This window comes from Crocuta crocuta, unplaced genomic scaffold (assembly GCF_008692635.1).
Source record: "Crocuta crocuta isolate KB4526 unplaced genomic scaffold, BGI_CrCroc_1.0 scaffold103, whole genome shotgun sequence".
Classification (NCBI taxonomy): domain Eukaryota; kingdom Metazoa; phylum Chordata; class Mammalia; order Carnivora; family Hyaenidae; genus Crocuta; species Crocuta crocuta.
Genome location: NW_027529192.1, coordinates 978,351 through 1,000,787, shown reverse-complemented (window position 1 = coordinate 1,000,787; position 22,437 = coordinate 978,351). Strand labels below are relative to the sequence as shown.

General features: G+C 40.5%; 1 protein-coding gene across 1 annotated transcript in view; it reads right to left on the bottom strand.

Annotated features, from left to right (window-relative positions):
- The window catches only part of LOC144226810 (B-cell receptor-associated protein 29-like), a 46,935-nt gene that overhangs the window by 2,086 nt on the left and 22,412 nt on the right, over positions 1-22,437 (bottom strand). Inside the window, exon 7 of the mRNA XM_077758337.1 lies at positions 5,383-5,483. Within this exon, the coding sequence (XP_077614463.1) occupies positions 5,383-5,483 (101 nt within the window). The remainder of the gene's footprint in view (positions 1-5,382; positions 5,484-22,437) is intronic.

Genomic DNA, 22,437 nt, shown 5'->3' with positions numbered 1-22,437 from the left:
AACACCAAAAAAACCTAAAAACACCAAAAAACTGAATAATACGGTTAAAAATGGGTAGAGAACCTGAATAGACATTTTTTCAAAGAAGACCTACAAATGGCCAACAGACACATGAAAAGATGCTCAACATCACTCACCAGGGAAATCAAAACCACTATGAGATATCACCTTACACCTGTCAGAATGATTATCACAAATCAAAACCACTATGAGATATCACCTTACACTTGTCAGAATGATTAAAAGAAAAACCACAAGAAATAACGAAATGTTGGCAAGGAAGTGGAGATAAAAGAGACCTCATGCACTGTTGGTAGAAAAAGAAATTGGTGCAGCCACTCTGAAAAGAGTAAAACTAAAAATAAAAGTACCATATGACCTGGTATTCCATTACTGAGTATTTAACCAAAGAAAACAAAAATACTAATTCAGAAAGATACATGCACCATGTTTACTGCATTTATTTACAATAGCCATGATATGGAAACAACCCAAACATCCATCCACAGGTGAAAGGAAAAAAAGATGTGATGTGTGTATGTGTATATATATATATACACATACGTATGTGTATATATATGTGTGTGTATATGTATATATTACTCAGCCATAAAAAAGAAGGAAACTTTGCCATTTGCAACAACATGGATAGACCTAGAGAGTATAATACTAAGCAAAATAAGACAGACAGGGAAAGACAAATACCATAGGATTTCACTTATATGTGCAATTTGAGAAAACAAAGTAAAAAAGAAACAAACAAACATACAGAGTCTTAACTGTGGAGAAGAAACTGGTAGCTGCCAGAGGGGAGGCGGGTGCGGGACAGGGGAAGTAGGTGAGGGGATTAAGAGTATACTTGTGATGAGCAACGAAAACGGTACAGACTGTTGAATCGTTATATGTGTCTAAGACTAATATAACCCTGTATGTTAATTATACTTCAATTTTTAAAAAAGGAAGTGATCCTGTACTTATCCAAAATAAAAGCGGACATGATGATGAAAAAGGTCACAGCTTTACTGGAGCTGTTATTCTGGACAAGTGAGGGTTATTCCTCAAGTGAGGGTGACTTTCCAAAATGAGACTTGAAAACTGCCAGGTGCTGATGGGTTTGTGCTGCCCATAAGCCTTCGTGTTGCTTTTTCCTTTCCAGAAGAGAGCCAGGGCAAACAAGGAGAGCCAAAGGCTCTATCTTGAAGAGATTGTTTTCTGATATTTATTTAGTATTTGTAACAGGGAGGAGACCAGATGGGGAAATTCAAATGGATTTAAAAAATACAAAGTGGAGTCTGTTTACAGTAGGAAACCAGCTTTCCCCTCTTCCATCTGTATTTCCTTAATAGTTTAAGTCATTTTATTTCCTTAATAGTTTAAGTCATTTTATGATTATTTTATTTGAAGTAAATCAACTATGTAATACTGAGACAGCTAAATTTCCCAAGAACATTAAGATATAAGTCAATTATTAAGGTTGGTTTGACAACAGAAGTGGAACTCACGGAAGACAACTCGATACAGCATTTTACTATAGATGGCCTGCACCAATCATTTTGCTTCTCAAGTAGCACTCAGAAAGTGAGTATCAAAGTTTTCAAAGAAAATGGGACTCATTTAATGACACTTAAATCACAGAATCTTCTACAAGTTCTCATACCAGACAATGGAGGCTGAGTGGGAAAAAATGTGTCCAATCAAGAAATAACCAGTAGTGTCTTGTAGGGGTAGACTTTTTCTTCTTTAAAAATACTTAAAGTGCCTTATACAGGATCTGGTTTAATGCTCATAAAGTATCATAATCCTCACTTAAGAAATGAAGAAGCCAAGTGCATGGGTATCAAGTCATCCACCTGAGGTTTGCAGAACTGGCGAAGTATGGTTCTCTCTTTCTTTTTTTCTTTTAAATTCAAACAGGTTTTTATCATGGGAAATTGGTTTTACAGGTGATGAAGCAAGAGGTGCACTGAGCGTGCGGTAGAGCGCCTCAGGGCTTCGTACAAACCCACCGCCGTTCTCTGGGCTGCAGGGACAAGGGGGGACACGGTTCTGGATGCCAGGGCCGAGGGCCACCCCGTGGAAGCCACCCCGTGGGTACTGGGGCCGCAGAGAGATACGGGCTGCTGCTGCAGATGCCCCTGAAACAGAGCGGGGTAGGGGTGGGGGGTGGAAGCCCCTGGCTTTGCTGCCCCTGCCTTCAGTCCCCTGCTAGGGCTCCCATTGCTGAACCTGCCCCGAAGGCAGCTTGGGAAATGCAGCTCTGTGAGATCGAGTAGAGCGCAAGTGGGAAGACTATGGATCCAAGAGCACAGGCCAGTGACCAGCACAGGCCAAACAGCAGAGTTCCTAATGATGGGGCAGCGGGAGAAAAATTTCCACATTTTGGATTTCAGTTTTTTAAAGTTTGCTTATTTTGAGAGAGAGAGAGACAGTGCAAGCAGGGTACGGGCAGGGGAGCAGGGAAGAGGGAGAGGGAGGGAGAGAGGAGGAGAGAATCCCAAGCAGGCTCCATGCTGTCAGCACAGAGCTTGACACGGGGCTCCATCTCATGAACCGAGAGGCCATGACCTGAGCCAAAACCAAGAGCCGGATGCTAAACCGACAGCCACCCAGACGCCCCAAGATTTCCTGATTTTGAATTCAACTTTGAATCCTATCAATTTCTAGTTCAGTGACTTTAGGTACATTATATAACATCTCTGGGACTTGTTTCTCTCACCCACAAAATAGGGTATTAAAATATTTTAACTTAGTGGGCTATGATAAAAGTAAATAGAAAAACACAGGAAACCATTAGCTAAGTGCTTGGTCTAAAGCAGACCTTCAATAAAGGTCATTCATTAAATATTTCAAAAAGAAAAGAAGAAATTGGATCAATACATTACATGCAGTAGTGTACAAGGCCCAACTCTCAGCATGGCACCTGGCATATCTGGGATGGGTCATTTTTCAAAGAAATAGGTATAAAAACTACTTTCGTGGGAAGGGATTACTCAGAGAAACTATTTAACATCTGTTAACAAGAATGCATCAGCTCCAAGAAGAAGGGATTTGTGGAGGGGAGAGAAAATGGATTCTCACATATATTCTTCAGGGATTAAGAGAATCAGGAGCTGTTACCACAGCAGGGACATTCAGCAATTGCCACTGGCCGTAACAAAATGAGGGAATATTCCTGCTTCTCTTTTCTCCGTTCAGGGATCTAAACATTTCTGACATTCCGGTAAAGTCCACTGGTGGGATATGCATCCTTCTGACCTCACAAGTGGGAGGGGAGAAAAAAGTTCTATTTATAGACAAAAGGCTTCTGAAGTGTTCTTTCATTTTCCATGGCAGATCTTGAAGGACGCCCTGGAGAAATACTCATCCTGCCATGGTGAAGTCAGCAATTTCAGGACCCATGTTTCAGAGATGGGGAAAAGGTGGTCTTGTTGAGAAGCTGACTGTCTACTCCGGACCATGTGAACTGGGCTCTCCGGGTCCTGGGTCTGAGGCACATAGGGGATCACCCTTCTCTGGAGTGCCCTGCTGTCAAAGGTTGGTTAAATCAAACATGCAACTCAACTAGGGCTACCAGATCATAAATGCGCTCTGGATTCCTAAATCAAGGCCAAAGTGGCTGGTTGAGAATAAGTCATTCTTAGAGCAAAACTCTGACAGAGGAATGTATACTGATGATGATAATTGTAACAGGTAACATTTCTTGAGTGTTTCCTATCAGCCAGGCACAGTGCTAAGTTCCCCACACATTCTATTTAATTCTAGCCACAACCTGGTGGACCAGGTGCTGTTATTATCCTGGTTTTACAGGTGAAGAAAAGTCGGCTGCAGAGGGGTACCCTAACCTGCTGGGGATCCCACAGTAGGAGACTCAGAGTCACCCCAGGTCTGTCTGACTCTAAGGCTTGTGGGTATAGTACCTGCTCGCTTCTCGCCAGATGATGTGCGGGACCCTGGAGATACGATGACCAGGAAGATACAATGAACTGAGTCCTGGGACCAGGGTTTCGTAACTGCACAGTTGTAATTGCTAAAAAGCCCTGATTGAGGGACACCTGGGTGGTGCAGGTGGTTAAGTGTCCGACTCTTGAGCTAAGGTCAGGATCTCACGGTTCGGGAGTTCGAGTCCCCACACTGGGCTCTGCACTGAGGGTGCAGAGCCTGCTTAGGATTCTGTCTCTCCTCTCTCTGCCCTTCCACTGCTTATACTTTCTCTCTCAAAATAAATAAACTTAAAAAAAAAAAGACTGATTGAAAGGTACTAAAAGCTGCCAAATTCTTAGGATAAGCCCAACCTGAAAGAGGAGAAGCAGAGGCCCTCCATCTCAGGAGGGACGGGCAGGACCAGTGCTGCCTCAGGAACGGCGACTCCCCGAATTCTCCGACGTGTGGTCAGAGAGTGGCTGGGAATCAGTTCAGAGCAGGGCCTGGCAAACCAAGAGGGAGGGCCGGTCAAGCTAAGCGTGGATGCGGGCAGGGCACGGACTCTGCTGGCCCGGAGCGGAAGAGAAAGGCGCTGGGAGGGGCGAGCGGCAGCGAGCAGGGGGCTCAGGCTGTGACCGTGTTTTGGCATGCGCAGAGCAGCACGGCCCACAGCACACCGAACTGTTTATAGGACCAGCTTGTTTTTCAATGCTGCCATTTTTGTGGCTCAGTTCTTTTGCTTAAAATCCTACTAAAACTAGAATGCAGTAAGTTAGCATGTCAGTAATTCTCTATGTGACAACTACTTATATTTTCATGTGATATTCTCATCTTCATCCTCTCGGTAAAAATCTGGTTTCCTTCATCATTTAAAAAAAATTTTTTTTTTTTTAAATTTTTGAGAGAGAGAGAGACAGAGAGACAGACAGCATGAGCAAGAGAGGGACAGAAGGAGAGGGAGCCACAAAATCCGAAACAGGCTCCAGGCTCTGAGCTGTCAGCACAGAGCCCGACGCGGGGTTCGAACCCACGAGCTGCGATATCATGACCTGAGCCGAAGCTGGACGCTTAACCGACTGAGCCACCCAGGCACCCCTCTCTCATCATTTTTAAAAAGCCAGGATAGGGGCACCTGGGCAGCTCAGTCAGATGAGGGTCCGACTTTGGCTCGCTCAGGTCATGATCTCATGGTTCATGGTTTCAAGCCCCGCGTCGGCTCCGTGCTGACAGCTGAGAGCCGGGAGCTGCTTCGGATTCTGCGTCTCCCTTGCTCTCTGTCCTTCTCCCACTCATGCTCTGTCTCTCTCCATCTCTCAAAAATGAATAAACATTAAAAAAAAAAAATTTAAAGAGCCAGGATTGAGTACATCTTCTTGATCTGGGAAGGACAAATGACCCAAATAGTTGACTTAGTGATTACTATTTCAAAAAACTTAGGTCCATAAAGTAGGTGTCACCCACCTGAAGTTCTGAGTGTTCTTTCAGAAGTCGATCATATTCTTTTGAAAGTCTCTCTGATTGTATTTTCATTGTCATCACATCATTCTGTGCCTTAGAAAGGGCTGGAAAACATGGAACAGAATTAAAAACTTTTTACTTTGAAATAATTTTAAATTTACAGAAAAGTTGCAAGATTTAAATAGAAAACTCCTTTGTAGCTCTTACTCAAATTCACCAACTGTTAAGATGCAGTACATGTGTTACTGTATTCTCTTTCCACACACGAACAACTGTTTTCTAGAACCATTTGAGAATAAGTTACAGACATCATGCCCCTTTACTCCTTAATACTTCAGTGTGTATTTCTTGGGGCGCCTGGGTGGCTCAGTCGGTTAAGTGTCTGACTTTGGCTCAGGTCATGATCTCACAGTTTGTGAGTTCGAGCCCCGCATCGGGGTCTGTGCTAACGGCTCAGAGCCTGGAACCTGTTTCAGATTCTGTGTCTCCCTCTCTCTCTGCTCCTCCCCAACTCATGCTCTGTGTCTCTTCTTCAAAAATAAACAAACATTAAAAAAAATAAAAATTAAAGAAATTAAAAAACTACTACTTCATTGTGTATTTCTTTTTTAAAAATATTTTATTTATTTCTTAGTGAGAGAGAGACAGCATGAGCAGGGAAGGGTCAGAGAAAGAGGGAGACAGAGAATCCTAAACAGGCTCCAGGCTCTGAGCCTGTCAGCTATGTCAGCACAGAGCCCTTATGTGGGGCTCGAACCCATGAACCGTGAGATCATGACCTGAGCCGAAGTCGGACGCCCAACCGAGCCACCCAGACGCCCCTCCATTGTGTATTTCTTAAGAACAAAGGTATTCTCTAAAATAATCAGAGCACAGTTAGCAAATGTAGAAAATTTAACATCAGTACTTTTTATCTAATCTACCATTAATATTCCAATCTTGGCTATTGTCTCAATCATGGGTTTTTATCACTTTTTTTGAATCTAGATCCAGCTCTAGATCAACGATTAGCATTATGTTGTCACGTTTCTTTGGTTTCCTTCAATCTGGAATAGTTCCTTAGCCAACCCCCTGCATTCCTCTCCCCTTTCATGACACTGAAATTTTAAATATGGGTCACTTTTTTTTTTTGAGAGAGCAAGCTGGGGAGGGACAGAGGACGGGGGGGGGGGACAGAGGATCTGAAGTGGGCTCTGTGTTGACAGCAGACACCCTGATGCAGGGCTTGAATTCACAAACCATGAGATCATGACCTGAGCTGAAGTCAGATACTTGGCCAGCTGAGCCACCAAGATGCCCTGAGGCCACTTTTTTCTTAAATGGAATGTTTTTCATTTTGGTTTTGTCTGATGTTTCCTCATGATTAAATTCAGGTTATGCATCTACCTTACATACAAATATGACATAAATGACGCTGACTGTCTCTCAAGATATCACATTGAGAGACCCATCTGCCTCTGACAGGTTTTTCCATTTTATACTTATTTTCTTCCTTGTAAACTAAGAAGCAGTGGGTGGGAAGACAAGACTATGTAAGTATCCTGTTCCTTGTGAAAACTATCCCCTCATAGTTAGCATCCATTGAAAAGTCTTGCTTAAGGGCTCCTGGGTGGCTCAGTCGGTTAAGCACCTCACTTCGGCTCAGGTCATGATCTCACGGTTCGTGGGTTCAAGCCCCGCGTCGGGCTCTGTGCTGACAGCTCAGAACCTGGAACCTGTATCAGATTCTGGGTCTCCCTCTCTCTCTGACCCTCCCCTGCTCACACTGTCTCTCTCTCTCTCTCAGAAATAAATAAAACATTAAAAAACTTTTTTATAAAAAAAAAATTCTTGCTTAAACCAATAAACCAATCTTTATTGTGATGGTAGCATACTGGCGATTTTCCAACTTCATCATTCCATCCACATTTACCAGTCAGCATTCTAGAGAAGGGCTTTCCATTATCCATCCATCCATAACATTACTAAATATTTATGCACCTAACATAGAAGCACCTAAACATATAAAGCAAATATTAACAAATGCAAAGGGAGAAACTGAAAATAATACAATAGTAGGGACTGCAGCATCCATTTACATCAATGGGTAGATCACCCAGACAGAGAATTAATAACGAAATACTGGTCTTAAATAACACATTGGACCAGGTGAACTTAATACATAGAGAGGATTCCATCTAAAAACAGCAGAATACACATTATTTTCAAGTATACATGGAACATTCTCCAGGACAGATCACATGTTAGGCTGCAAAAGAGGTCTCAATAAAGAGGACTGAAATCCTATGAAGAATCTTTTCTGACCACAATGGTAGGAAAGTAGAAATTCATGACAAGAAAAAAAAAAAAAAAAACTGGAAAAAACACAAACAAATGGACGCTGAATAACATGCTACTAAACTACCAACAGTCAGTGAAGAGATCAAGGAAGAAATTAAAAAAAACCCTTTGAGATTAATAAAAAGGGAAATACAGTGTTCTAAAATCTACAGGAGGCAGCAAAAGCAATTCTAACAGGGAAGTTTATAGCAATACAGGCCTACATCAAAAAACAAGAAAAATCTCAAATAAACAATCTAACCTTTACACCTAAGAGAACTAGAAAAAGAACAAACACTGTCCAAAGTTAGTAGAAGGAAGAAAATAATAGAGTGCAATTAGTGACAGAGAGACTAAATAAGCAACAGAAAAGATCTATGAAACTAAGAGCTGGTTCTTTGACAAGATAAACAGAATTAATAAACCTTTACTCAGACTCATCAAGGAAAAGTGAGAAGATTCAAATAAAACTAGGAATGAAAAAAAGTAACAATACTATCATCTTTTAAAGGATTATAAAAGACTATTAAAAATCATATGCCAACAAATTGGCCAGCCTAGAAGAAATGAATAAATTTTTATAAACATAAAATCTTCCATGATTGAATCAGAAAGAAATAGAAATTCTGAATAGACCAATTACTAGTAGTAAAACCAGAGTAATAAAACTCCCCAAAAACTAAAATCCAGGACCAGATAGCTTCATAGATGATTTCCACCAAACATTTAAAGAAGAGTTAATCCCTATCCTCCTCAATCTATTCCAAAAAAATAAAATTTAAAATTTAAAAAAATGAAGAGGATAGAAAACCTCCAAATTCATCCTCTGAGGCTAGGATTACCCTGGTACCAAAATCAAAGACACAACAGAAAAGAAAACTACAGGCCAATATTCTTAATAAATACAGGTGGAAAAATACTCAACAAAATATTAGCAAACTGAATCAACAATACCTTAAATGATCATATACCATGATCCAGTAAGATTTATTCTAGGGATGCAAGGATGGTTCAATACCTGAAATCAATCAATGTGATACATCACATTAAAATTTAGGATAAAAATCATATTATCATCTCAACAGATGGAGAAAAAGTGTTTGACAAAATTTAACATCCATTTATGATAAAACTCTCAACAAAGTGGATACAAAGAAAATGTGCCTCAACATAATAAGGATCATATATGACAAACCCAGATCTAACATCACACTCAACAATAAAAAGATTTTTCCTTCTAAGATCAGGAACATGACAAGGATGCACTGTCACCACTTTTATTCAACATAGTATTGGAAATCCTAGCCACAACAATTAAGCAAGACACCCATTTCTTTCTCCCTTTCTCCCTGCTTTCCTCCCTCCCTTTCCTTCCCTTTTTTCCTTCCTTCTCTCTCTCTCTCTTCCTTCCTTTCCTTCTCTTTCTTTTCTTTCCTTCTTTTTTTTTTTCTTTAGAGAGAGACAGAAAACACGAGTAGGGAGAGGGGCAGACAGGGAGAGAGAATCTAAGCAGGTTACACGCTCAGTGTGGAGCGTGATACAGGACTCAATCCTACCACCCTGGGATCATGACCTGAGCTGAAATCAAGAGTCAGACACTCAAACAACTGAGCCACCCAGGCGCCCCAAGAAATGGCGTTCAAATTAGAAAATAAAAAAGTAAAACTCACTATTTGCAGATGATATGATAGTATACATAGAAAACATTAAAGCCTCCAAGAAAAAAACTATACATAGAACTACCATATAATCCAGTAATTCCAGTTTTGGGTATTTACCCAAAGAAAATGAAAACACTATTCTGAAAAGACACATGCACTCCTATGTTCATGGTAGCATTATTTATAATAGCCCAAATTTGGAAGCAACCTGATGTCCACCAATAGACGAAAGGATAAAGAAAATGTGGTGTGAATGTACACACACACACACACACACACACACACACACACACAGGAACATTACACGGCCATAAGAACGAAATGTAGCCATGTGTGATAACATAGATGGATCTAGAGGGTATTACGCTAAGTAAAACAAGCGAAACATAAAAAAAAAAAAATACCATATAATTTCATTTACAGGTGGAATCTAAAAAGCAAATGAACGGGGCGCCTGGGTGGCTTAGTCGGTTAAGCGTCCGACTTTCGCTTAGGTCATGATCTCGCGGTTCGTGGGTTCAAGCCCCGCATCGGGCTTTGTGCTGACTGCCAGCTCAGAGCCTGGAGCCTATTTCAGAGTCTGTATCTCCCTCTCTTTCTGACCCTCCCCTGCTCATGCTGTCTCTCTCTCCTAGAAATAAATACAAATATTTAAAAATAAAAAAAAAATAAATAAAAAGCGAATGAACAAACAAAACAAAAACAGATCCAGAGAACTGGGGGTTGCCAGAAGGATGGGGACGTGGGGGAGATGGAGAAAACAGTTGAAGGGGATTAAGAGATACAATCTTCCAGTTGTAAAATACAGAAGACATGGGAATTAATGTACAGCACAGGGAATATAGTCAATAAATCTGTAACTTTGCATGGTGGTAGATGGTAACTGGACTTACTGTGGTGACCATTTTATAAATACAGTTCATTATAGTGTACATCTGAAACTAATACTGTACTGTATGCAAATTATTCTTAAAAACAAAGAATGCTGGTCAGGAGCTTGTATTGAATATGAGTTAGTCTTAATGTTAAAAATGATTTGTACTTAAATTTCTTACATGAATAATTACTCAGAAAATTCAATAAATCTTCGACATCAATTATAATTAGTCCCTTATTTGAAGATATTAATTTTTTCATGAATTATTATTATTTTTTAGTTCTCATGAATTTTTAAGACACAGAATGAGTCAGGTGGTCCTACACATCTGTAAAAGAAGCTGGAAAACCACTTTGCAGCCTACCTAGAAGTTTCTCCTGATTACTACAAGTATGAAGCTATGACAAAACAAATGCAGGCAAAACGTGGTTTTTTGGTGCTTATCAAGCCAAGGTACGAACTGTGTTTCCTACTTTGTTTTGTATTTCAGTAGATATTAGTCAGCTATCTTATTAATTTTAATAAACTGTCTTATTTAATTCACTCCAATTAAGAGAGGCTGTTATTGTCCTTTTGGACTGTTTCCCAGTCCTTTCTCCATCTCTTGTTTTATAAAAATTACAATATTCTGTTTTAGATGCCTTGTACCTCCTTCTGGAACTGCCTTCGTGACTAAGGGATTATATAAGCTTGTTATCTGACATTTACATATGCTTATTTCATCTTGAACCATTTTATTTTGGAGGCAGCATTTATAGGAAAGACATTATTAAACAAGGAGGTTTGAGGTGATATAGCTAAGTCACTATTTGAAGTTTCTCATCTGCAAAAAAGAGTTGCTATTATTTGCTGGTGGCTTTATGGAAATGTGGAGATAGTTCATGAGAATACTGGCCGGATTCAGAAACCTGGTTACGTCCTAGTCACTCAGAACTTTCTGAGGCACACGCACCATTCATTAACATAGAGAATAACCCCAACTAATGTTATAGCGACATGTAGTTAGCCCAAATGCTCGTGTGATATATTTGTGTAAAATGACATGTAAGCAGAGCAGGAGAAGCCTGTGAGACCAATACACTGTGTACACAGATCACTGTGATGTCTACCTGAGTTAACAGGAACTACTAGCTAAGCTCTGCCAGGAAACGGAAAAGAATTTTTAGAGGCATTAACAAGACAGCTAAAGTTGGCTGTTGTACAATAGTTACAAGGATTGCACCAGAGGAAACCATTTTTAATTTGAAATTTTTCCACACATCTAGTCAGTGTTGGTTTCTTTTCAGTTTATTTGGCTCTATTTCTGAGACCTTGAGAGTGTGAAAACCCTCCCACAGCGCCCCCAGAATGTAAACGCATACACACGAGGGCCTTCACGATGGATCCGGGGCCCACTGTTCCCTCTCCCCACTCCCGATAGCCACACCCCGAGTTACATGCCGCTCATTCTGTTCAAACACCCTCGTTCATCTCCCTTCACCTCCCTGCCTCCTTCCTTTGCTCCCATTGCCTCTGGCTAACTAATATTTATCCTTAAAAACTGTCAAGACATTAACCTTAGTTGGTTAAGCATGACTTTGACTCAGGGTCAGGATTTAGAGGTTCGTGAATTTGAGCCCCTCATCAGGCTGTCAGTACGGAACCTGCTTTGGATGATCTGTTCCCCTCTCTTCTGCCCTTCCCCTGCTTGTGCACACACACATTCTCTCTCTCTCAAAAACAAATAAACATTAGGGGCGCCTGGGGGGCTTAGTCGGTTAAGCGTCCGACTTTCGCTTAGGTCATGATCTCACGGTTCGTGGGTTCGAGCCCCGCGTCGGGCTCTGTGCTGACTGCCAGCTCAGAGCCTGGAGCCTGTTTCAGTCTGTGACTCCCTCTCTCTCTGACCCTCCCCTGCTCACGCTTGTCTCTCTCTCTCTCCCCTAGAAATAAATAAAACATTAAAAAAAAAATTAAAAAAAAAAACAAAACAAAAAAACCCACAAAAAAACAAAAAAAAAAAAAAAAAAGAAAAAAAAAAAAAAAAAGAAATTGTCCTTAATCTCCACTGTTGACTTCTACTTCATCTTGAGCTCACCTTCAGTACAGCACCCACCACGGTGAAGTGTATTTCCCCTACAATGTGGCCTACTCAAGAAACAGAACTGTGTCTTATCTCTCTGTTCTGAGCACCTAACACAGTGCTTAGCATACGGAAGGTGCTTAAAATATGTTCCTTGAAGGAAGTCTAGGCTTTAAGCATCTGAAAAATTCTCTTGTGTGGAACTGCTTCATTTCCTGAGATTGTGATAAATGTCAGGTAAACAATGAGGTACCACTTTATTCACCTGACAGGAATCTTGGTTCCAACTAAAAACAATTATATCTTTAATAAAAAACCAAAACACTCATTCCAATGATGGAATAAATAAGTCATGGGGATGAAAGAGACAGCATAGGAAATATAGTCCCTGGTAATAGTGTTGTACGATGAACCGATCAATGGCAGCTACACTTGTGGTAACACAGCATAAGGCATGGAATTGTTGAACTACTCGGTTGTACACATGAAACCAATGTGACATTGTGTGTTCACTGTATTTCAATTAAAAAAATATTCAAGATACCTGGAGAGTCACAAAGCAAATGGACCATTTAAAAACATTCTGATAAAGATATAATCATGTTACAAGTTATCTCATGCTAATTCAAAATTAAAAACAAAAGCCAAACAGTATTACAGAATCTAGTTCAATTAAAAAAACAAACAACTAAAACACTGATTCTAAAAATGGGGCTAGATATTGGAAGATAAACCTGGAGCATCCTGTAGTGTCAGATAACGAGGAAGTACACAAAAAACAAACCCAAAACAAAACAAATCCACAATAATGGGGTATGTCAAAGGGATACGGGTGCCAGATAAAAGAGCTCTCAATGGCCAGAGAGCTAGAACTTGAGTAATAAAAATAAATAATAAAACAGTGTTAAATTATATTCCAAAGTATAAAATAGATACCCCTAAGTCCATACTGGTATAAATAAAAGAATAAATTAATAAGGATAAACAGACAAATCTGCACAGAAGAATTCCAAATATATGTAGATACTCCACCCTCAGGGAAGGTAACTGTTAATCTTAAGTGTGGGCTGTGGAGAGTAACTTCCTTCCAAAGAACACACTACAGATAGAAGGAATAAAAAGGGTAACTTTACAGGAGAGAACCCTGACAAATACCACCAAAGTCAGGTGATCAAGGTCAACACCAACAGTGATAAATCATGTTGGTATGTCCTCTTGATGTAATGTGATGAAAAGGGACTTTATCTCTATGACTTGCACCTCAAATACCGTAACCCTCCTCTACTCAGAAGAAAAACATCAGATAAATGTCAACAGAGAAACATTTTACAAAACACCTGACCAGGACTTCTCCAAACTGTCAAGATCGTCAAAAATTAGGCAAGTCTGAGAAATTATTATAGTCAAGAGGAGCCTTATGGGACATGACTACCAAGTGTAATGAGATATGCTGAATGAGACCCTGGAACAGAAAAAAGACAGTAGGGGAAAAATAAGGAAATCTAAACCAGGAAATTTAGTCCATTACAATGTATCAGTACTGGTTTATTAATTATGTAAACATACCATATTAACATATGACATCAGTAATAAGGGAAACTCAGTGTGGGGTAGATGGGAACTCTCTATACAATCTTGTTGGGGTTTTTTTGTTTTCTGGTAAATCTAAATTATTGTTTTTAAAAGTTTATTTACTTATGGGGGGCGGGGGCAGAGAGAGGGAAGGAGACAGAATCCCAAGCAAGTTCTGCACTGTCTGCAGAGCCTGACATAGGGTTCGAACCCATGAACTGTGAGCCAAAACCGAGTCAGATGCTCAATGGACTGAGCCACCCAGGTGCCCCAAATCTAAACTGTTTTAACATAAAAAATTTATTTAGGGGCACATGGGTGGCTCCATTGGTTAAATGTCCAATTCTTGACTTCAGTTCTGGTCATGAATCTCATGGTTCGTGGGGTTGAACCCTACACTGGGCTCTGTGCTGATGGCACAATCCCTGCTCTGGATTCTCTCCCTCTCCCCCTTTCTCTCTCTGATCCTTGCCTCTCAAAAATGAATAAACTTTTAAAAACATATTTGAAAAAAGTACAATGGGAACACAACAAAACACTATCCATACAGGATCGGATAGAACATTTGTTAGGCTATAAGTAAAAGCCTATGAAACACCATATACTTAATTCCTTTGTTCTAAGAAAAATTTAATAAAATTTTCTTTTATATGAAATCTTTTGATGTTTTTCAATTATGTATTATATACTATGTGTTAAGAAAAACAAATGACAAGTACCAAGCAGTGATACTTTAAAGTTAGTGAGCGAGAAGGGAGAAGGTGAATAACAGAAAAACAGATATCCTATTAAAGAAACATGGGCTTAATACATTAAATATTTAGAATTCGGGTTCATAATAAGAGCTGCTGTGCAGTCATATGTCAGGGTCAATATGCACAACTGATACGGAAGGGCAGTGGGGAATAAGCTCCTTAACAGTGATGGCAAATCTTTCCTGTCTCCTCCAGGACGGGAGGAAGAAGATTTTTCTTTTTGTCTCTAACTGCTGAGATTCCAGTTGTTCATGACATAAAAGATGAAGTTGTAACACAGATGAAACTGTCCCAAGACAAGGGAGTTACCTACGCATGTGTTCGTTCAAAAACTCAGTAGGCATGAGGCAGTTTTCTGAAGGCTGAGGAAACAGGGAAAAGACAGCTGGGGTCTGTGTGCTCACAAAACCCACTGCTAATCGGGGAGGAAGACACAACACAGAGACAGGCGAGGTGCTCAGTGTCATACAGAAGTTAAGACAGAGGGATGGCAGGGTGATTGCTTGTGCAGTCCCATCAGACTGGGTGGTCAGGAAGAGTTTCTCTAAAGAGGTGGAATTTAAGCTTCTATCAGTCCTGCCTGCCTGACAGAGCCTCTCAGTAATGACGCCCCAGTGGTAACGGGCACATCCACGATCCAGATCTTATTTTCCAAATACCTTTCTCCACTTAGATGAACGAAGGCTCACTGGAGAAATGGTGATTCAAGAGCTGGAGGAGGAAACGTATAAGGTGAACTTGGAATACTTCTTGTCACACCAGCAAGTGCTTACACCATGGCGACACGACAAAACTATACGAGACCCGACTCGAGACAATCTGCCCAAAACAGAGACAATCTGAACGAAAAGCATAATGCTCATAATGGATCCTAACCCACCGAATGGATTAAACAAGTAGCTAGGGGATAAAGGAAGATTTTTCCGTATAACAGGGTGGCATCTCACAAACGTAGAAGGAGAAAAGTGATGTCTGGAAAATATCCAAACAAGAGGTGAGAGAACGCTACGAAGAGTGAGAGAGGAAAGGATGAGGCAAATGTAAAGCGTCATCACTGGGTAACTGGGTGTGGGGTATAAGGGAATGTGTTGACATTATTCTTGCATCTTCCCTGTGGGTTTGAAATTATGCCTGAATAAAAAGTTAAAAGGAAAATAAGAAAATGGGTTAGGAGCAGAGCAAGAGAAACGGGGCAGTAACTAGAGGAATAGGAGACAGACGGAAGTTTCTGCTTTTATTTTTTCGGGGAGGAGATCGCAGAGGATGCTTGTGAGATGACATGAATCGGTGCAGCAGAAACAAAGGCCCTGAGGTCGGGACCCACTGCACTAGATGAGGGACGGAAACGGAATGTACTGGAACCCAAGGAGAGGCAGAAAGCTTGAGCCCAGCTGCAGGAGGATGGCAGTTGGCGGTGAGAAGATGAACTTTTTGTCAGATTAATTCTTTGTGCCCAATGAAATGGGGTGAGCTTAGAATTTCAAAGTGAAAGGAGATCTGACAGTTTTGGGAGAGCGGAAAGGAGATTTTAGAGAAATGCAATAGGACTGCCAGGTAGTATGGAGGCCCCTTAGAATTTAGTGACCATTTATTTAAAGCAAGAAGTTGGTCAGTTTAGCAATGCTGGTATGTTTGGGTGCAGGTGCCAAACAGATGAATATTTGCTTATTACCAGGGTTAGGTCCTTGAGGGACCAGGGAGTAGAGAGAAGTGAGGGAGGAAGGAGACGAAGGAGAGGAGTAGTTAGTAAGAACATGATTAGGATAAGCCACGAACTCTAAACTGGGTAAGAAGGGAAGAGAGGGCACCAAGTTTCGAACACGTGACGCACGATGCGGACAGAACTGATTTAGGCGTGCCCTAAGCTTCACAGCACCCAGAATCTGGTAAGAAACGTAAACGAATAAAAATATAATTTCTACAGAGTGAGCTGTTAAATAAGCAACCATGCGGCAGTATGGAAGCCCACAAGGTGGCCACTTGATCCAGCTGGAGGGGCATTTCAGGGTGGCTTCTTAGACATGGTGATGTTGGAGCTGAAGGATGAGCATAGCTATTGGGGGAGTGAAGGAGGAAGGACGGAGATCCGCAGTCATGGGCAAAGGCGAGAAGTAATGAAATACCGCTGTAAGAAGATCTACCAGCTACGATATTTAATAAAGTAGGAGTATAAAATTTAGATTGGGGGCGCCTGGGGGGCTTAGTCGGTTAAGCGTCCAACTTTCGCTTGGGTCATGACCTCACGGATCGTGGGTTCGAGCCCCACGTCGGGCTCTGTGCTGACTGCCGGCTCAGAGCCTGGAGTCTGTTTCAGTCTGTGACTCCCTCTCTCTCTGACCCTCCCCTGCTCACGCTGTCTCTCTCTCTCTCCCCTAGAAATAAATAAAACATTAAAAAAAAAGTTATAAAATTTAGATTGGACAAGCCTGGGGGACAAAGCTGGAGATGGCGGTGGGAGCAGGTCACGGAAGATTGTGTGTGCCGTCCTGCAGAGCTGCAGAGGTGTAAGAACCAAGAAAGAGTTCTAAACAGTTCAGAGGCATAAAATCAGATCTCTGGTGCTAAAAAACTTCTCTGGTGGCAATCTGATGAAGCTATACTAAAGGCGTAAAGATTACATGGGGACACGCTTTAAAAAACAGCTCACTCTGCAAGGGGAGGATTGAGACATTTTTGGAATGGAAGCAAAGCTGTGCAACTAATTACATCACACAGTAAACATTAATAAATAGAGCCAAATAAAGATCTATTTTTCTCTTGCAAAGAACAAAGGGGAAATGAATGATTACTTTGCATATACTATTGCCAGTGCATACATTCTGGGCTACGGGAATATGAATGGGGTTCGTGGAAAAGCATTTTTGGGTTTTACAAAAGACATGGGCTTCAGGCATGCTAATATTTACAAAAATTACTGGTCCTCTGGGTCAGGGAACTGATAAACAGGCTTTCTAATTTCATAAATAAAATCAGCCCACTGCCTGTGGTGTTGGCAAAGGGAACACCAGTCCACGCATACGGTCTTCTTCCATTAATGTGAGTTAGGTTGCTAAGTAATACATTTAAGAAAACGATTCTGCTAGTTAGCAAAGGATAGTTTTAAACAATATTAATATGCTGGCATTCCACTTAAAAATCAGGATGGACACTGTAGGCAAGGCACTGTGTAAGTAGAGATTATACAACTGTTATGGGAAGGGCATGCTTTATAAAGCAATTTCATATATAAGCAGAAGCAATGCATGAAATCTGGAAGAAATGTCAACTTGTCATATAGGAGAGTTGAAGGATGAGTCAACAATTTGCTTTGACTATCAATAGAGCACTAGCTTTACTATACCCAAGCATCTGTACTTTCTTAAATTATCTGATCAATATTCAACAAGCACTGAGATGCACACCAAATTTTATAACAAGGTTGACAGCAGAAATAATTTTTTCTGCATCAGTTTTTCACCTCATTTAAACTGAAAAAGGTACCCTTCTTTATTTGAAGACCTTAATTATGGGTTGCCAAACTATTTCTATAAAGGACCAGAGAGTAAATATTTTTTATGTGCTATGCAGATTCTGTCTAGTCTACTCAACTCTGCAGTCACAGAAGTATGTGAACGAGTAAGTGCAGCTTTGTTCCAGTACAATTTAATTTGGAAAAACAAGGCAGCAGGCAGGATTTGGCCCACAGTTTGCTGGCCCTTATCCTAAAACAACACTTGTAAGTTTTATCAGTTTCTCTTAAACTATAAACTTACTCAGAAGAACTATAAAATAAAGTATGAGAACATGAGAGGAGGGTCCAAATCATACTGAAAATTTTAAGAAGCCTTCTAAAAAGTTTCCTGTTTTAACGCTATCGATTTTCCTTATAGAAAGAACAAAGGCTATCTTATCCAGACAAGGGGTGTTGCAAGGAGATTTAATTTTAGGAAGAAAAAGTTTTTTCCTCCTTTAACTTCCCAGCTTATTTTCCTAGCTGATTGCTTTGATCCAGGAACACTTTGGAGAAGATGACAAATTTAATTTTGGATAGGTGGATTTGAGACTCTGGGTGGGTTTTCACATGGAAATGCCCCCATCAGGCAACCTCTAAAGCAAAATTCTTGCTCCAGCTTCGAAAGCAAAAAGAAATCTATCTCCTTGGCGTCTGTCACTCAGAAACACTGGGCATATAAAACACCCTGTACACAACAAATATCTTCCCCAGATACCCACAAAAAAGAATGGTGCTATCAATTTACTTCGGTTTTGTAAACCAACCGCAGATTTAATTAGCAAATGAACAGCTCAAACATCTAACATAGCATGTTATACCACTGAACAGGCTCCGAAAGGTCTTTTACTCTTTTTCAATTTAGAAGCCTGTAAAAGATTTTACCTTAAATTTGATTGCGTTTTCATTATGATATCCAAAAAAGGCAGTATTACCTGGATGTGGAAAGTAAGAAAGTGTCAGAAAAATTATTCCTTAACTTGAGGAAAATGCTTTAAATTAGGTCTGACAAAATTTTTAGGTTGAAAATTAAGGAATAAACTTTTCTGGTTTCAGTCATTCCCTATTTAACCTAGAAATTCTTCTGACAGAAATAACAACAGTAATAATGGTAAAACCTAGCGATTTCCTAAATTTGAACACAGACCAGGCGCTGGGCTCTGTGATTTACATGCAGTGACTCCGTGAAGAACTACAGCTTGCAGTCAGTACCTTCCCCAGGGTCCCAGAGAGGCCAGCGCTCAAAAGCTGGTCTCAAACGAAGCCTGAATAACTTCAAGCTCCGCATTTCCAAATATTGTATGCTTCGGCATCTTTAAACAAACTGTGCAAGAGAATTCTTTAATAAAGACACTTACACATTTGAGAGTTATTTTACTCTTTCTTCTCTATCTAAACCTTGTCGACAAAACATTCAGTACAAGACTGTTTCTGGCTCTACGTGTCTTGCTACAACTGTGCTGCTGCCTCTGTGCCTACCTGAGAACAAGTGCTGGAAATGAGTTCTGCCTTACCTCCGCCAGTGAGAATGAAGCACATTGTCCTCTGTGCTACAACAGCCCTCTGCGTTATGCCCTCAGTTAACGTCCCTTGCCTCCCGTTCTTGTGACCCACCTTTCTCACTAGATCTCCTTGAAGGCTGGATGACAGTGTATTGACCTTGGTGTCCCTCAGAGCATCCAGCATCGTACTCTGCATGGGGCAGGTACGAGTCATAGGTGAAACTGAGCAAGAACTCCATGTTGCTAAAATCCCTTTGCTATGCAACCCTCAGGAAGATGTGGCCATCTGCAGAATCTCAAATCCCAGGAAGTGACCCTAAAAAACTGCCGAGGAGCATTTGCTTCATGAAGGTTGTGAGGACATTCTATGAAGCCCAAGAACGTGCTATTAATCTAGTGTGGAGGACAAAGGGAGTTCAGGGAAAATCATGTGAAGACTTCTTGAAATGAAATACAAACCTTCAGGAGTGCTGGGAAAATAAATTTGACCTCAACAGTAATCTCTTGTCAATAATTGAGAAGAAGTTTTCAAATCTGGACGAACAGATGAACCTGCAGAAATCCTGGGAGAGAGGAGGGAGCGTAGCTCAACAACAGCCTCCGCTTCCCAAGCTTCAGATTCCTCACATACCCTAACTCCCTCCAGCTCACATTGGCCATACACTTCTCATACACTCCATGCCTCCCTGCAATTTCAAAGTATCTTTAAAAGATATTTAAAAATTTTAGAAGAACACACTTAGCATTTGCATTAATAAAACCTTCGTGGTCATCAGTAGGCTTAATATTATTAATACACACTGGAGAGCAGAGGTATCTGACTGGAATCCAGGGAATCTTTACTACTAAATGACTGAGAATTAAATGGCCGGAAGTGAATCGTTACCAGGTAGAACCTCTGATGATTCCTCTGGGTGGTTTTTCTTAGCTTAATCCTCAAAACTTGGATGTTCCAGCGTTCTGTGTTCAGATCTCTTCCTTCTCAGTCAACAGTCTTCCTTGACATTCCCATTAACTCCTTGATTTAACTATCAGAGTTATCCAGGTGTATGATGGCTGAAATTTGAGCTTGAGAGGACCTTTTTTTGTATTACAATTTGTATTTCCAAGCTTCCAATTTGTATTTCCAACTCTTCTCTGGGCACTTTCACTAGGATATCCTGGTGGCCCTTCAAACCCATATTTATAATCGAACTTATTTTATCTGCTTTCCCTCTCTCCAAATAAAAGAAAGCACCCCACATCTCTTTTGGTTTTGATCTAGGTTACAGTATTACCTAACTAGTCAACCAAATTAGAAACCAGGGGCTGCCTTACATTTCTACTTTCTCTCATTCCCCCCCATCTCGTTGGTTCTGCCTGCCTCCTAAAATCTCTCTCATGACGAAACTTTATAACTCTGGGGACAGAAAGATTCCACAAGTTTCCAGAAGGCAAAACAAAACAAAACAGGCCATATATAAAAAGACTGGGATGGCTCTGGCCATGTCAACAGAAACAACAGAATCAAGAAGGGAATGGAGCACTGCATTCACATTTCTGAGGGTCAACATTTTTCAACCAAGGGCGAGGCTAAAATAATGATAGTTATTTTCAGAAAATAATGATTTTCAGACATTCGTAGCTTCAAATTGTTTACCTTTCATGTACTCTACTAGATGATACGTTCTACCAAAAGGAGAGCGTACATAAAAAATGGAAGACGTGGAATCCAGGAAAGAGGATACCAAGACAGGAAAAAGGCAAAGGGCTCCTCATGACAATGATGAATAGCAGATACATAGTCATAACAATGTAATAAAAATTGTGAGATGCTTATATGAGAGTGATGAGGGAATGGAAGTGTGTCTAAGGAGTTGGGCAAGACATGAGGGCTGAGTTCTCTTCCATGTAAGACAGTCAAAGATAAAATCCCATACCCTGACAGATCAAAAAATGGGTACCTAAACATTGCATTTAGAAACCTGGAGGTGAATATAGAAGAAAAAGCTAAGTGAGTTGAATGTTTTTGGAGATGGTCCTCAGGGAACTGCTGTTTTTCATTGTAAGCCTTGCAGTACTTTTGACTTTTAGGATTTATGTATATGGAAATTCCGATAAAAGAAAAAAGAAAAAATTCAGTACCCTGTGTAAGCCTTATAATGACTACTTTGTGTTCTAATTCCCTAAGGAAAGACTCTTGCAGAGAAAAGCTCTAAAAATCTACTCTCATTTTTTATTTCCTTAGTATTTATAATGAAAAGAACATAATGCATTCTTCACTTAAGTCATTTCTCCTTTCCTGCAGTTTTATTATTCTGTATCAGTGTTCTAGGAGACGTTCTGAACAAACAGCCAAACTACAGCCTCGTGAGAAATGGTTATGTCCCACCCAAGAGGGTTAAGATTTGTGGCTCCTTTCCACAGAACACACTTGGGCTATGAGCTAATGGGTGTATAAAACATGCCAGGCCCTGTCCTAATGATTCTAAGCCTACACGAATCATTTTTCTCCTGTGAGGAATATGGCTTAATTAACCACCTGCTGAACTTCAGTTTGGAAGAAAGGTAACTTATGGTGAAAAGCTTTCTCTCATGAAAAATAAATACAATTTGAAGGGTCAAAAAGGCACAATGAAAACAGTTCCTGATGGTCACTTTTGCTTAATTATGTTATTTGGAGATAACACAGGCATTAGAGGTTAATGAGCTTATTCTCTTATTTTACAGAAGAGAAAACTGTGGTCTAAAAAGGGTCAGTGACTTGACCAGAATGTTCCAGTGTATTTTCAGGTTTTGTACTGTGCCCAGATCACTTACTAAAGGTTACACAACTTCTAA